The following is a 14,250-nucleotide window of genomic DNA, read 5'->3' as shown; positions in this document are numbered from 1 at the left end:
ATCAAACTTACTTTCCCTACAGTTTGGTTTGTTGTGCAAAAGCGACTGTTGCAATCCCTGGTTGTGGGACCAAGCAACTGAATTATTAATATACAGCCACCTTGGCTACCACAGCTGTCCCTTCCCCAAGTGCAATGGGAAAATGCTTTTCTACGGTTCTGGCTCAGATTACATCTTTCAGCTAGCCTATCAATCCATACAAAACCGCCCTCACTGCACAATAACATAGAGTAAAGGAATGTAAAATAAAGGTGTCATTAACCTCTTCACTGCCAGTGAGGCAACATAGGCCTAGTTAGCCTCATTGCCATAGAAAGGGGTTAATGATGAACCCTGTTGCTTGTGTGGCCCATTCTGGACCATATGGTCAAGGATCCCCCTCCCGTCCAAGAACTAATCTATTGGTAAATTCATGGAAGCAGAAGCCAAACCATTTGCAATGTCAGTCATTTTACCACTGATAAAACAAAGTCACATTTATTGTCAATTTTAAAAGCAGCACAGCACTTTATGCTGATTTATTTAGCATTTTTCCACAGCTCTATACATTTATTAACAAAATATCTTGGTGTTTCTTTTTTAATGGTGGCTTCATAGCTACATAGACATTGACTGTTCTACCTCAGTGGTTTCCTTGGCACTATAACTGTAATACAGTTTTTTTTCTTGAGATGAATTGCTTGTAAGCCATAAAAGGATCTTATTACTCAATCAATATAAAAATATGTTTTATGTTGGTTCAAAAAACAAGTAACAATGACAATATTCTACTTTACTTAGGAACTAAATAAGGTACTAAGATTATATTCTGCAACAAGTGAAGATTTACATGATTTAAAAAACTACATCTAATGTTAAGAGTATCATTTATTTTTATTTTTTTCTTAGCAGTTTCTATTCACCACTATCACTCCCATGGTACTTGGCTGCTGAAACTCTCTAACAAGTCAGCCTCTCATTTACTGTACAGACAGACAACATGCGAACAGCAATAAAACGTCAGATAACATTACACTCATGGGATTTTGATGGCACCTGAACCTTAACAACCTTTTCTTTTGTGGTCATTGAAAGCCAATAATGGAAATACTTTCCTGCCTTTACTACAGTCTGTAAACTACTACATATTTTTTAAGCATTAGTCCTGCCATCAGGGGACCTCTTAATAAAATTATCTTTGCAAGGAACATTTTATCAATGACATAAAATGCTTAAAAAGCCAAAGAAGGAAAAAAATATTGTATTATCTGTTTTATTCTCTGCAGACTGATGATAAATTGAGGCGTCATTTAGCTGAAGCTATTTCACGGTGTTGCATGTGGGGAAATAATCGAGTTGCTTTTGGAAAAGCTAAAGCTGTGGCCCCTTTGGTGCGATATCTGAAATCAAGTGACCCCTTAGTTCACCGAGCTACAGCTCAAGCCTTGTACCAGCTTTCAGAAGATGCCAACAACTGCATAACAATGCACGAAAATTGTGTTGTAAAGGTAAGATCACCATAATTTTATTGTTTTTGTTTGTTATGGGGATTTATGATGTTTAAAGATCCCTAAACTGATATGCTATTGTTTCTTGCCTTAGTTATTTTTCTTTCATTTACTGTACTGCTTAATTGATCCTTCACTTGAACTTTGTTATCAAGCTCAAAGTGTCCAAGAGAGCAAATGGATCACTTACATTACAACAGCAATCTGTACCGCTCATCGGATTGTTTTTATTTTCATTAGCCATATTGGAGGAGTCTACCAAAACCAAACAACATTTTTTTCGTGGTCTGGAAACCCTGCAAAAAAATGAAGTCTTCAGTCTTGTGGACAAGAAATATATGACTGCTCTAGTAGCCAATAGAATTCTGCAACGCCATCGAGAGATGATGTTGCAGCTTTCTATTGGTGACCCCAGCCCATGTTTGTTTTTTGGGGATAGGCTTTACATTTACCGGAACCCCAAAAACTTATGGCTCCCAATGCTTTGAGTATCATGGTTCAGCTTCAGGAAATCCCCAGGTCTGGATACTGTAAGAAAAAAAATATATAAAGAGGGAATAGCTGCTGTAGGCCCAGATACACTAAGCTCCATTAGGCTATTTTAAAGTTCCGTTAACCTAAATTAACGTTATGTTACTGTAATAATAACGCTTATCTACCAAAGAGAGTATTTTAACATTAACCCAGTTCTACTCCTTTAAATAGCGTTCATTTTTACAGCTATTAGTGATATTATGCAAAAGAGACACTCCCCCTAACTGCGCATACCTGGAATTTTTGGCACCTTGCCAAATTTTGAATTCTTTCAGTGTTGCAGCCCTTGTCATTCAGTTAGTTCAGCAGCTGTCAGGTGGAGGAGGAGGCAGCAGCAGCCAGACACTGACTCCTCCCCCTCCCCCTCTCTATCTGTATGTTTGAAAAAGCTCTGCACAGGAGAGACAATGAGGAGAAAGAAGAGTGACTGTGTATGTGGGAGTATAGAGCAAGGGTGGGGGCTCTTCTGTATGTGGAGCGGAGAAGGCGGGGGGGGCTGTGTAGTTTATTTGGAGTGGAGAGGGTGGGCCTGTAGAGTTTGTGTGTGTGTGTGGGGGGGGAGGGGGGAGATGGGCTTCGTGTGTGGGAGGAAGAGAGGGGGCTTTCTGTGTTTGTGTATGTGTGTGTCCATGTGTAGGGCGGATTGGTAAATTTGGTCAAGGCCATTTTGCCGCAACCCAATGGCCACCACCGCTTTGCCGCAGACAGACCCTCCGCTGCAGCCTATTCGTCACAGGAATCCCCACCGTGGGCCACTTCTAATGTAAGTTATTATTGGTTAGGGTAGGGGCTTAATTTAAGTGTTTTAGTGGTTAAGGTAGGGGGTTAATTTAAGGGGTTTTAGAGATTTGGGTAGGGGGTTTTAGGGTAAGGGCTTATGATAGGGAGTTTTAGGGTAAGGGATTAGGGTAGGGAGTTCACTTACCTTAGCCGCCGGTGCCAAAGCGGACGGCGGCAGTAGCTTTCGGCAGCGGAGAGAGTCACAGCAAAATGGCTGCGACCAAATGTCCTAGACCGTGTGTGGGTATGGGGAGCTGAAGTGTGGGAGGGAGAGAGTGGCTGTAGTGTGTGTCTGTGGGGGGTCTGTGTGTGTGTGTGTGTGTGTTTGTGTGTGTGTGTGTGTGTGGAGAGGGGGCTGTAGAGTACAGTATATGTATGAATATGAGGAGAAAGGTTGTGTGTGAGTGTTTGCGCCTTGAGAGGGAGGCTGTAGAGTGTTTACAATTTATTTTAATACAAATGTACAGTATGTAACCCATATTCCCCCCACCCCAATCGCAGATAGGGTGTATGTAAGGGGATCTACTGTATATGCATTACCCAGCGTGGTGCTTTACCTGTTAGGCTCACAGGAGGCCTAAGCCTCCGCCACGGAGAGCCTGGGGCGCGTATGACCATATGAATAACCTCGTACTTGGTGCAGCACCTCCATCTGCGATGGCTCCCACCAGAGGGGGAGTGGTTCCTCGCAGGAAATATATATATATCACTCCACACAACGTGTTAAACAACCAGGGACTTTACTGGCAGCAACCATAAGCATATACACATATACCAACAGGTGTCCCTCCCTAGAGGAGACACTAACTCGGCGTTGCGCAGGACGCTACCTTCACCTCCACCTCCACCGGATGATCCCACCCAGTGTCCAGTAACCCCACACAGTATTACCCCACCCTCAAGTGAGATGTATATGTGTGACTGCGCAGCCACTATGTCCCTTGTGAATGTGATAGGACTCGTTGGTGCACTTGTAGATTACCTGCCGGGCACTCCAGTGCTCGGGCCTGCCAAGGAACTTCACAAAGGATCCTGACGTCGATGGTACACCGGAACTACCGTCCGGGGCGATCCCACCGGATGGCTGATGCAGCAACAGCAAAGGTCTGAGCCCAAACCTCTGGACGGACACGCAGCTTCTGCTGTGTCCCTAACTAGCTCTATATAGTAAGTGGCAGGGTCCCTATCCTGGGGGCTGTCCCTGACACAACTCACACTACAGGGTGACTCAGGGCTAGCTGGGGCCTTGGGGGCTGCTGGCCTAGTGCAGGGAGTCACTGACTCCTGCACCCTACCTCCTTCCCCTAGCTTCTCCTGGCTCCAACTCCCTAACGTGCTCCAAGCCCGCCAAATGTATCTCTTTGATCCTGCAGGGCCATCCTCCAGCCCTATTGGCTCCCTGGCATCACATGGGGTACTGCTGAGGCTCATGGGACTTGTAGTCCCTTCTAAGAGCCTTCCCTGGTAGGCTAGGGTTTCACGGGCTCCCCTCACACTTGCCTCGCGCATGCGCAAGTCTGCAGGACCGTCAGGACTCACTGCGCATGCGCGATCTATAGTAAGATGGCAACGCCCTGCTCGGGAGCCGCCGGGGACCGCCGGAGCGCCAAAGCGCTCCCTGCACTGGCCCCCACCTTCCAGACATGCCGGCGGGTCCATCGAGTGACCCGCGGCAGCGGAAGAAACGAGGTAGGGGTCGCGGGGCAGCAGGCACAAACAGGGGACCTGGCTACAAGTAAAAGTTAAAAAGAAAATGTAGAAAGGTTTTAGAAAGAAAAAAGTTAAAGAAAATATAGAATTTCATGTTTATAAAAATGTATCACTACAAATATTTATTTATGAAAAATAAAGAAAGCATACTATTAGCCTATAATAGTAATAATGCCCTCATTACTGTAGCATAAAGTCAGGTTATTTATGTAATAATCTCCTCAGAACAAGGCATTACTGGCCAATAATGCCCTGACTTGGTTAAAGACCTGAGGTGAACAACTCTTCCACCGTGGCCATTATTGGCCAGTAATGCCCTGTTGTGTGGGGATTGTTACTTAAAGAACGTGACTTTATGCTACAGTAGAGTAACATGATGTTAGGCCTATGCTAAAGAGATGTACAAAAGCCATTGTTTTTGCGTATAATTTTTTTTATTATACGCATGTAGCCCTTTTTGTGAATCCTGGATTGAAAGGAACTACTGGTGTACTGTATATACCTGTAGGTTCAGGAGCTCTGAGCCTCCGCCATGGGAGAGCCTGGGGTCATACCCTTAACTATCATGGTGCAGCGCCTCCACTTACCCAGGATCCCCATATTAGAGAATCTGCCCTGAGTAAGAAACATACAACGATTTATGCAACGGGCAACCTTTTACTATTGCAATATGAAATGCACGATTATAGAATACACATGACACATCATAACCCTTATACTCTATATATATAGCACATCATGTAAAACACACACACAGTGGCTCAGCCACACCTTGTTCGGTATAATGTCCTGTACACAGGTGGCTCTGCCACTCTCCCTAGGAGTATGTCCTGTAACTAGTGTCTGTACAACATAGTACGCTGGCACACTGGTGCCCCCAATTAGTTAGTGGGAGGCGGGATCAGCGCCTGATGGTGTAGGTGCACTTGCTGATTAAAGATACCTTCCGGTCACTACGGTGACCACACCACTTCACACAGTACTCAGTGTTGCTCCAGCCTTTCGCCGACTCTCCGTGATGCTGTGAGGTCTGTCCGCCAGACCAAGATGGCGTCCGCCACTCCGCAGCTGAACCGCACTAAAGGATGGGTCCCTAACTACTACGGCCGTCCCTACAAAAGCGGCACCCTACGATGACAGGGGTAATGCTCCTGGGGGCTGGGGAATGTCTCTCACCTAAGCGGAAGGGTCACTGACCCTCCGCTCGCGCACACGAGGTTCCGCCACCTTCCTCCTTCACCTCTCACTCGTGTGTCCCACCGCCCACACGCATCCTGTTTCCTCTATCCAGAGTCTCGCACCCTATTGGTCCCCAGCCTCAGCTGACTCTCCCACAGTTCAGAGTTCAGAGTGCAACCCCCAAAGTCTCTCCAGATTGGTTGCCGTTCGCGCGCTTTCCTCGCGCATGCGCAGCCTGACTCTTACTCAGTGACCTTACTGGCAAATGAACAGTATGGCGCTTCCTATGTCAGTGACAGCGCGGAACCATACATATATATGTATACACATCCTTACATTCTCCCCTCTCCAGATTCCAACGTCCCCGCTGGACTACCTAACCAACATATATGTGAACTTATTTACACCGCCCTCTCTTTCCTAGATCAGGTTACACATTTCGTTGAACAGTACCACCATAGCTTGCATTCTATGCCGAGCCCACTGCTGAGCCTCATAATGGGGTGCCCCAAATTGATCGTATGCCATTCGCATGGGAGGCTGACTGGTTCTTTGACTTCGCCGAGGTTGATTCTCCTCTGCTTCCTCTGCAGAGTATCCGGTTTCATCTGGTATTTCCATCTCTACCCTTGGGGGGTTTTCAACATTATTAAAGTCTCTTTGGGGTGTGAAACATGGGCTTTGTGGATCTAGGGACTGACTCACTGGAGTCAGATTATCAATGTTCGGGCCAAGAGGCTCTTTACCCGTAGCTCCTTCGGGAGATGCCCCCGCGGCCGGAAGGCCCCTTTGAGAGGTTCCTTCCATCGGATCTTCAGAGGTGGCAATTTTTACAGTCTCTAGGCCATCCTCTGGAGTTTCAGCTTCTCCATCTATTGGCGTAGCAGATAATTCTAACTCATTGTTCCCTACTTGAGGTATGGGAAGTAGATGATTCCTATGCCACACTTTTACGCGGCCTTCGGAGTCCTTGATCCGATACACTGGAAGGCCAGGCATTTGTGACTCCACCTCGTACACACCTTCTCGCCACCGGTCCGCCAATTTATGTTTCCCAGGAACACCTAAGTTGCGTAAGAGGACCGCATCCCCGGGGTGAATTTCCTTGTGACGTACTTTGTGATCGTAGCGTCTTTTATTTCCCGCATTCAATTGTGCTGCCGTTCGTTCAGCCAATTTATAAGCCAGCTGCAAACTGTCCCTCAGTCGCTGTACATATCGAAAATGCGTCCTATTGGATACCCCATCGGTAGATATCCGTAGTCGCACATCCACCGGTAACCGGGCTTCCCTTCCGAACATCAAAAAGTACGGGGTGTACCCAGTGGACTCATGCCGGGTACAATTATACGCATGCACCAACGCTTCGACGTGCTTACTCCACTCCGTCTTTTGTGGGCTTGTCAGTGTCCCCAACATGTCTAACAAGGTGCGATTGAACCGTTCGGGCAACGCATCCCCTTCGGGGTGGTACGGGGTAGTCCGCGACTTGGCAATGTTTAGTAATGTGAGCAGTTCCTTTATCAGTGTACTCTCAAAGTCCCTGCCCTGATCAGAGTGAAGACGATTTGGTAATCCATAATGAATGAAATACTTCTCCCACAGGACTCGGGCCACCGTTACGGCCTTCTGATCTTTCGTAGGGAACGCTTGGGCGTACCTGGTGTAGTGGTCAGTGATCACGAGAACATTACTAACGCCCCGACTGTCGGGCTCAATACAGAGAAAGTCCATACACACCAGATCCATGGGACCCGAACTTTTCAAATGTGCCATGGGAGCTGCCCTGGTGGGCAGTGTCTTTCTTTGTAGGCAGCGGGTACACCTTCGACAATGCTGCTCCACGGACTCCCTCATCCTAGGCCAGTAGAACCTATCCTGTAGCAGCCCATATGTCTTATCAATGCCCAAATGGCCATGGTCATCGTGAAGGGCCCGAAGGACTAGGGTCCTCAAGCGTTCCGGTAGAAACAGCTGACGCCGATCGGGGTGGTTATGATATGGTATCACCCGATATAACAAACAATTGTCCATTTCGAATTTCCCAAACTCGTTCAACAGGAGTTTCACCAAGTTCTTGGGGGCTTGCTTCAGTATAGAAGGATCATCTCGTTGTACCGCTTGACGAGCCATCTCCACTATGGGGTCTTGAATTTGGTAATGCACTAGATCCCTCCATGAGATGATATTGTCTTCCGTGATATTCATCCCTTCTCGACCTTGATAGGCCCGAGGAATGGCTCGTGAATGGCATCCCAACGAGTCAGCAACCCGTAATTCCGAGAATGCAACCTGATTGTCGACTATCGCAGCCACGGAACAGAGAGCACGAATCCCGGAGCCCGGTATTTCTTCCCACACCTCTTCATCAGGGGTAGCCTGAAGGCCAGGTCGACGCGATAGAGCGTCGGCACCTATGTTGGTGGGTCCGGGTTTGTATTTGAGGTTGAACCTATAGTTGGCCAGGGCAGCTAACCAACGGTGTCCAGTGGCATCCAATTTGGCTGATGTATTTATATAGGTCATGGGGTTGTTGTCCGTACGTACTTCGAACTGTACCCCATACAGGTAGTCATGCAGCTTGTCCACCACGGCCCATTTTAGGGCCAAGAATTCCAGTTTGTGGACCGGATAGTTCTGCTCACTAAGGGTCAAGCTTCGGCTCGCATAGGCCACAGGACGTAGCCCGGTCTCATACTTCTGATGCAATACCGCTCCCAGCCCGCTAAGGCTAGCATCGACATGTAGGACATATTCCCGTTCTGGATCCGCATAGGCCAAGACTGGAGCCTGAGTGAGGCTAGTCTTTAAATTCAGGAAGGCCTGTTCACATTCTGGGGTCCATTTCTCCCCAAAGGGCGTCTGCGCCGTGACCCCCTTCCTCTCGGTTTCCCCTGGGTACACCCTTAGAAGATCGTTCAGCCGCTTTGCTTTGCTAGAGTAGCCTTCCACGAACCGCCGATAATAGCCACAAAATCCCAAAAACGACCGCAGCTCTTGAATATTTTGAGGCCTAGGCCAGTTCACCACCGCTTCTATCTTCCCAGGATCGGTGGACACCCCTTCAGCCGATACGATGTGGCCCACATACGTCACAGAGGACCGACAGAATTTACATTTGTCCAGAGATAGTTTGAGGCCTTCCCCCTGAAGCCTATCCAACACCTTCATTAGTCTCTCGGAGTGTTCTTCTAGAGTCCGCCCAAACACTATAATATCGTCCAGGTACACCAGGCATTCTTGCGGGTTCAGGTCTCCGAGAGTTTTTTCCATTAATCGCTGGAACGTGGCGGGTGCCCCGCAGATCCCTTGCGGCATGCGAGTGAACTGATAAAACCCCACGGAGCAGATGAAGGCTGTCTTTTCTTGGTCCTCCTGCCCCATGGGTACCTGGTAATACCCCGACCGGAGGTCGAGTACACTGAACCAAGTACTTCCCGTCAGAGCGTTCAATAAATCTTCGATTCGGGGCAGCGTGTATTGATCGGGAATGGTGCGGTTATTCAGTGTTCGGTAGTCCACGCATAAGCGTACGGTCCCGTTCTTCTTGCGGACTACCACAATGGGCGAGGCGTAAGGACTCCGGGACCCTTGCACGATCCCAGCCCTCTCCATTTCGGCGATTAACCTTCTCACTTCGTCTACGTCCCGGGGGGCGAGTCGTCGAGAACGTTCCCGGAAGGGAGTAGCATCACTCATTCGGATGGTGTGGCGGGCACTGCGGCTGCATCCCACATCCATGTCACTGGTGGAGAACACCTGTTGGCGTTTTTGTAACTCGATCCGCAGCCTTTCCCTCCACTCCTCGGGGAGCGGAGAATCCCCAAAGTCGAATTCTAGCCAGGATCCGGAGGTATGACCATAGTTATGGGGTCGCCCCGTTACGCTCTTCTCTTCGGGAGTCACGGGGTATATTCTGCCTAGTGGCTGGCGTCGTTCAATGCTCATGGGATATGGGGAGATATTTTGCACGTATACCCAGGTGCGCTCAGGGATTTTTCCAGGCCACTTCTTTACGGAGGCCAACACTTCGTAGCCCAGCCGGTGCTCATCCTGGGCCACACTTTCTAAGGAGAAGAGCTGATCCTCCGGGCGTCGATCCGGGTAGTGGCATGCGGCGACCATCATCCTTCCTTCCCCCGGGGGAATTTGAGTCAGTCCCCACTCTTGACTATAGAGCATCCCATGCTCTTCTTCTGTCGCGATTTTCCCGCAGACCTCTTGGAGAGCAGGGCAGTCGGCCAGGGCCAGCAACGGGGCTTCTCCCGCCTCTTGCAAATACATGCGGAACACCGCGCGCACAATGTCAGCGTTAGTGCCCAAGATGATCGGTGCACTGGGGTGATCCTGCGGTTCAGGGCACACTAGGGCCTCCACTTTCATGGGATGATGTTTACCAGTGTTCAGCTGTGGAATGTCTAACTGCACCTTTACTACGCCGTCTATGGGGTAATCCTCATGACTCAATCCCCTCAGTCGCAAGGCATCCGCAGAGAGTAACGGTAATCGATGGAGGTGTTGATCGTAGAAGGGCCGGTATACGATGGTCACCTGAGATCCCGTGTCCAGTAATGCGGCGGCGTAGATGCCTTCGATAACTACCCGAATGATGGCGGCGGGGCCGATCCGGCTGCTTGGGGATGGCGGCGACGTTCCTCCACCCTCCAGAGTCTTGCACGGCATTGACTGCGCGGGCCGGGAGGCCGTTTTCCGTAAGGTGGGGCAACGGGCACGCAGATGTCCCATCTTCCCGCACGCGTAGCACTGAATCTGGCTGAGGTAATTCTCGCTTTTCCCGTTTGGTGAGCTTCGCCCAGTCGAGAGACGAGGGCGGGGCGCCACTGGCGTGCTGGCGTCCTCGTGGTCGGGATCGAGGTCCCCAGGTTCAGGTCCGTCGGCCTTGGGTTCCACTTTCTTGACTTCCTTACTGCCGGGCGGGAGCTTTCTCCCCGGAGCCAGGTCACGTCCTAACAACACCGTCTCGTGCGCTTGGACCCGATCCATTAGGTCGTGAAACGATAAAGCTTGCCCGGGAGTTAGACAGCTACTAACCCGTACCGACACGGGGTGTAGGGGCAGGAGCCCCCTCAACAGCTGAGTGGAGCGCAGTCCATTGGCTTCTATCCTTGGCACCACGCCCTTCCTCACCAGGTTCCATAAGTCCAGGTGTAGCCGCCTGAGGAAGTCGGATACCATTTCCCCTTCCTTCTGGGCTAACGCGTGAAATTTGGCCATCAACGCATAAGTATCCACCGGAGCCCCATATGCCTTTGTCAGACAGTAGATGAGATCTGCTGCATCAGCTTCCGGATTGTCATCTCGGTAGTAGTGCACCATGTGGGACGCGGGGGGCCGCAAGCACTCAACGATGCGTTGTCTCCGGACCGCGTCCGTGCAGGTCCATTCAGGCAGCACTTGTTCTGTGTGATCCAACCAGTCCTCTATCCCTACTTCCCCTTGGGGCGTGGGTTTCTCGCCGGAGAAGGCCTTTAACTTCCTATACTGGAGCGACTGGGTTGTGTTGTGGAGAGCGGCTGCTATCGCGGGAATAGAGGTGTCTCCCGGTAGGCTATCCCCAACTGCGGGGTAAGTGTCTAGTCTGGATAAGCTAAGTCGGTTGAGGCCGGACCGCAGGCCTGGCGGGGTGGCCGAGGAGCCTAGGTTCAGGGCTGCTGGCCAGCGCGGTTGCAGGCCACGGTCAGGGGAATGGTCTGTGACCCCAGTCGCGGCACCTACTGCGGCTGTATGCTCTCTCTGTGGGGTGGAAGTGGCCAGGGGCGCAGGGGTGTCCGCCTGGACTATGGGGCAGCGCACCCCCGGGGCCTCGGGCAGCAGCAGTATACGGGCAAGGCCTCTGGGCATATATCTTGTTCAGTGGCATACAAGACCCGGCGCCAGGCCTGGTCGCAGTCATAGAAATGATCTTGTACTTGGGCATTGTCCAGGAGCGGGAGTTTGCGGACTTGCTCGGTCACTGTACCTAACGAGATTGTGGCGGGAACATGGCCCAGCGCGAAAGCACGATTTAGGGGAATCCCGCGCCGCTGGGCCACTTGCGCAGCTCGAGCGCCGAGGGCACCGACATGATGTGTTTTGGCTGCACAATACGAACAAAAAAAAATGAGGGGGCACCCCAGGTCTAAGTATCTCAGCAGCGCCTCCAAATGTAGCCCTTTTTGTGAATCCTGGATTGAAAGGAACTACTGGTGTACTGTATATACCTGTAGGTTCAGGAGCTCTGAGCCTCCGCCATGGGAGAGCCTGGGGTCATACCCTTAACTATCATGGTGCAGCGCCTCCACTTACCCAGGATCCCCATATTAGAGAATCTGCCCTGAGTAAGAAACATACAACGATTTATGCAACGGGCAACCTTTTACTATTGCAATATGAAATGCACGATTATAGAATACACATGACACATCATAACCCTTATACTCTATATATATAGCACATCATGTAAAACACACACACAGTGGCTCAGCCACACCTTGTTCGGTATAATGTCCTGTACACAGGTGGCTCTGCCACTCTCCCTAGGAGTATGTCCTGTAACTAGTGTCTGTACAACATAGTACGCTGGCACACTGGTGCCCCCAATTAGTTAGTGGGAGGCGGGATCAGCGCCTGATGACCGATGTAGGTGCACTTGCTGATTAAAGATACCTTCCGGTCACTACGGTGACCACACCACTTCACACAGGTACTCAGTGTTGCTCCAGCCTTTCGCCGACTCTCCGTGATGCTGTGAGGTCTGTCCGCCAGACCAAGATGGCGTCCGCCACTCCGCAGCTGAACCGCACTAAAGGATGGGTCCCTAACTACTACGGCCGTCCCTACAAAAGCGGCACCCTACGATGACAGGGGTAATGCTCCTGGGGGCTGGGGAATGTCTCTCACCTAAGCGGAAGGGTCACTGACCCTCCGCTCGCGCACACGAGGTTCCGCCACCTTCCTCCTTCACCTCTCACTCGTGTGTCCCACCGCCCACACGCATCCTGTTTCCTCTATCCAGAGTCTCGCACCCTATTGGTCCCCAGCCTCAGCTGACTCTCCCACAGTTCAGAGTTCAGAGTGCAACCCCCAAAGTCTCTCCAGATTGGTTGCCGTTCGCGCGCTTTCCTCGCGCATGCGCAGCCTGACTCTTACTCAGTGACCTTACTGGCAAAAGAACAGTATGGCGCTTCCTATGTCAGTGACAGCGCGGAACCATACATATATATGTATACACATCCTTACACGCAATAAGCTCAGGGAAAATAACGTGCATGCCTTTTGTTAAGTTTCACTAATGCTATAAATGTTAATTTAGGCTACACATTTTAAAGAATGCTAATTAAGCTTTATTTATTGTGCAAACTTACAAAAGGCTGTGTTACATTAAAAAAAATTGTTTAAAAAATTCTCACGGGCCTTTGTGAACCGAACATCATGGGATGCCATCTTTATCAAAGCCACAAGAGCTGTTACTAGGTCTGGCAGTTTTTTTAATATTACATTTTTATTTTATTGATCTTTCCTGATTTCAATTAATTCTTCAATTTAAGGAGCCTATTCACTAAACTTCGGTTAGTAACTCATCGAGCATTTGGGCACTTCTCTAACGAGTTTGCAAGTGTAGCTATTCACAAAGCTTCAATAACATGCCAAACTGTCTCGGGAATTGCTTCTCCCCAATCTCATAAAAACCGTGCGGGAGCTAAAATAATGCTCAAACTCGTTTTTTTTCTCTCGATATTACGCTATTCAGGTAGCTTCGATAAGCACATCGTGGCTGCAACTCACATGCAACTCACATGTTCTCATCACCCACCTCAAGGTTGGCAAGATGGGATCCGCAATTTGATACAGAAGAAATTTTTTTTTTTTACTGCATTGGATTGAAGCCGGGAGTCTCGGAGGTGCCCCAAATTAATATCAGCCCCAGAGACCCCCTAATTCAATCCTATGTAATAAAAATACATTTACAGGCTGCTTCATTAACTTAGCAGCCAACCGCTAAGGTAATGAAGGGGTTAAATACCAGTGCCCGGTTTATTGGAGGTAGGGGTTGTGGGTGAAGGGGGTAGTTGCCTCTTGGATGGGTAGCGAGTGGGGGGGGAGGGTTAACCCCTTCATTACCATAGCGGTTACCACAGCTATGGTAGTGAAGGGGTTAACTCATCCCGCAACCTTCCTGGTAGGCCTAACCAGCCACCCGGGGGCAACTAGCCCCTTCACCCACCCCCTCTACCCCTAATAAACCAGGTACTCTGGCTTAACCCCTTCATTACCTTAGCGCAGTGATTCCCAGCCTTTTTTGTTTGGAGGAACCCTTGAAGTTTTTCGAAAAATGTCGGGGAACCCCTATCTGGCTGATACATACTGTATTAGGTTAGACGGGGATAAATCACAAAATTTTACGCCTCATGAGCCCTCTCGATTTCCCTCCCTCTACCCATGTATTTCTCTCCCGTCTGTCTCACTCACTCTCCCCCCTCCCGCCTCGCATGTATTTATCCCCCCTGCGTCTTACTCTCACTCCCTCTTTTCCTCACTCACTCACTCCCTCCCTCTCCCC

The 14,250-nt window shown here is 49.7% G+C and overlaps 1 protein-coding gene across 3 annotated transcripts in view; it reads left to right on the top strand.

Moving 5' to 3' along the window:
• ODAD2 (outer dynein arm docking complex subunit 2) overlaps window positions 1-14,250 on the top strand; it is a 273,021-nt gene that overhangs the window by 213,235 nt on the left and 45,536 nt on the right. For all 3 annotated transcript variants that reach the window (XM_075587666.1, XM_075587667.1, XM_075587665.1), the window contains one exon: window positions 1,266-1,487. In XM_075587666.1, the coding sequence (XP_075443781.1) occupies window positions 1,266-1,487 (222 nt within the window). The remainder of the gene's footprint in view (window positions 1-1,265; window positions 1,488-14,250) is intronic.

Source organism: Ascaphus truei, chromosome 2 (genome assembly GCF_040206685.1).
Source record: "Ascaphus truei isolate aAscTru1 chromosome 2, aAscTru1.hap1, whole genome shotgun sequence".
Lineage (NCBI taxonomy): Eukaryota > Metazoa > Chordata > Amphibia > Anura > Ascaphidae > Ascaphus > Ascaphus truei.
This window is presented reverse-complemented; position numbering and strand designations above follow the sequence as displayed.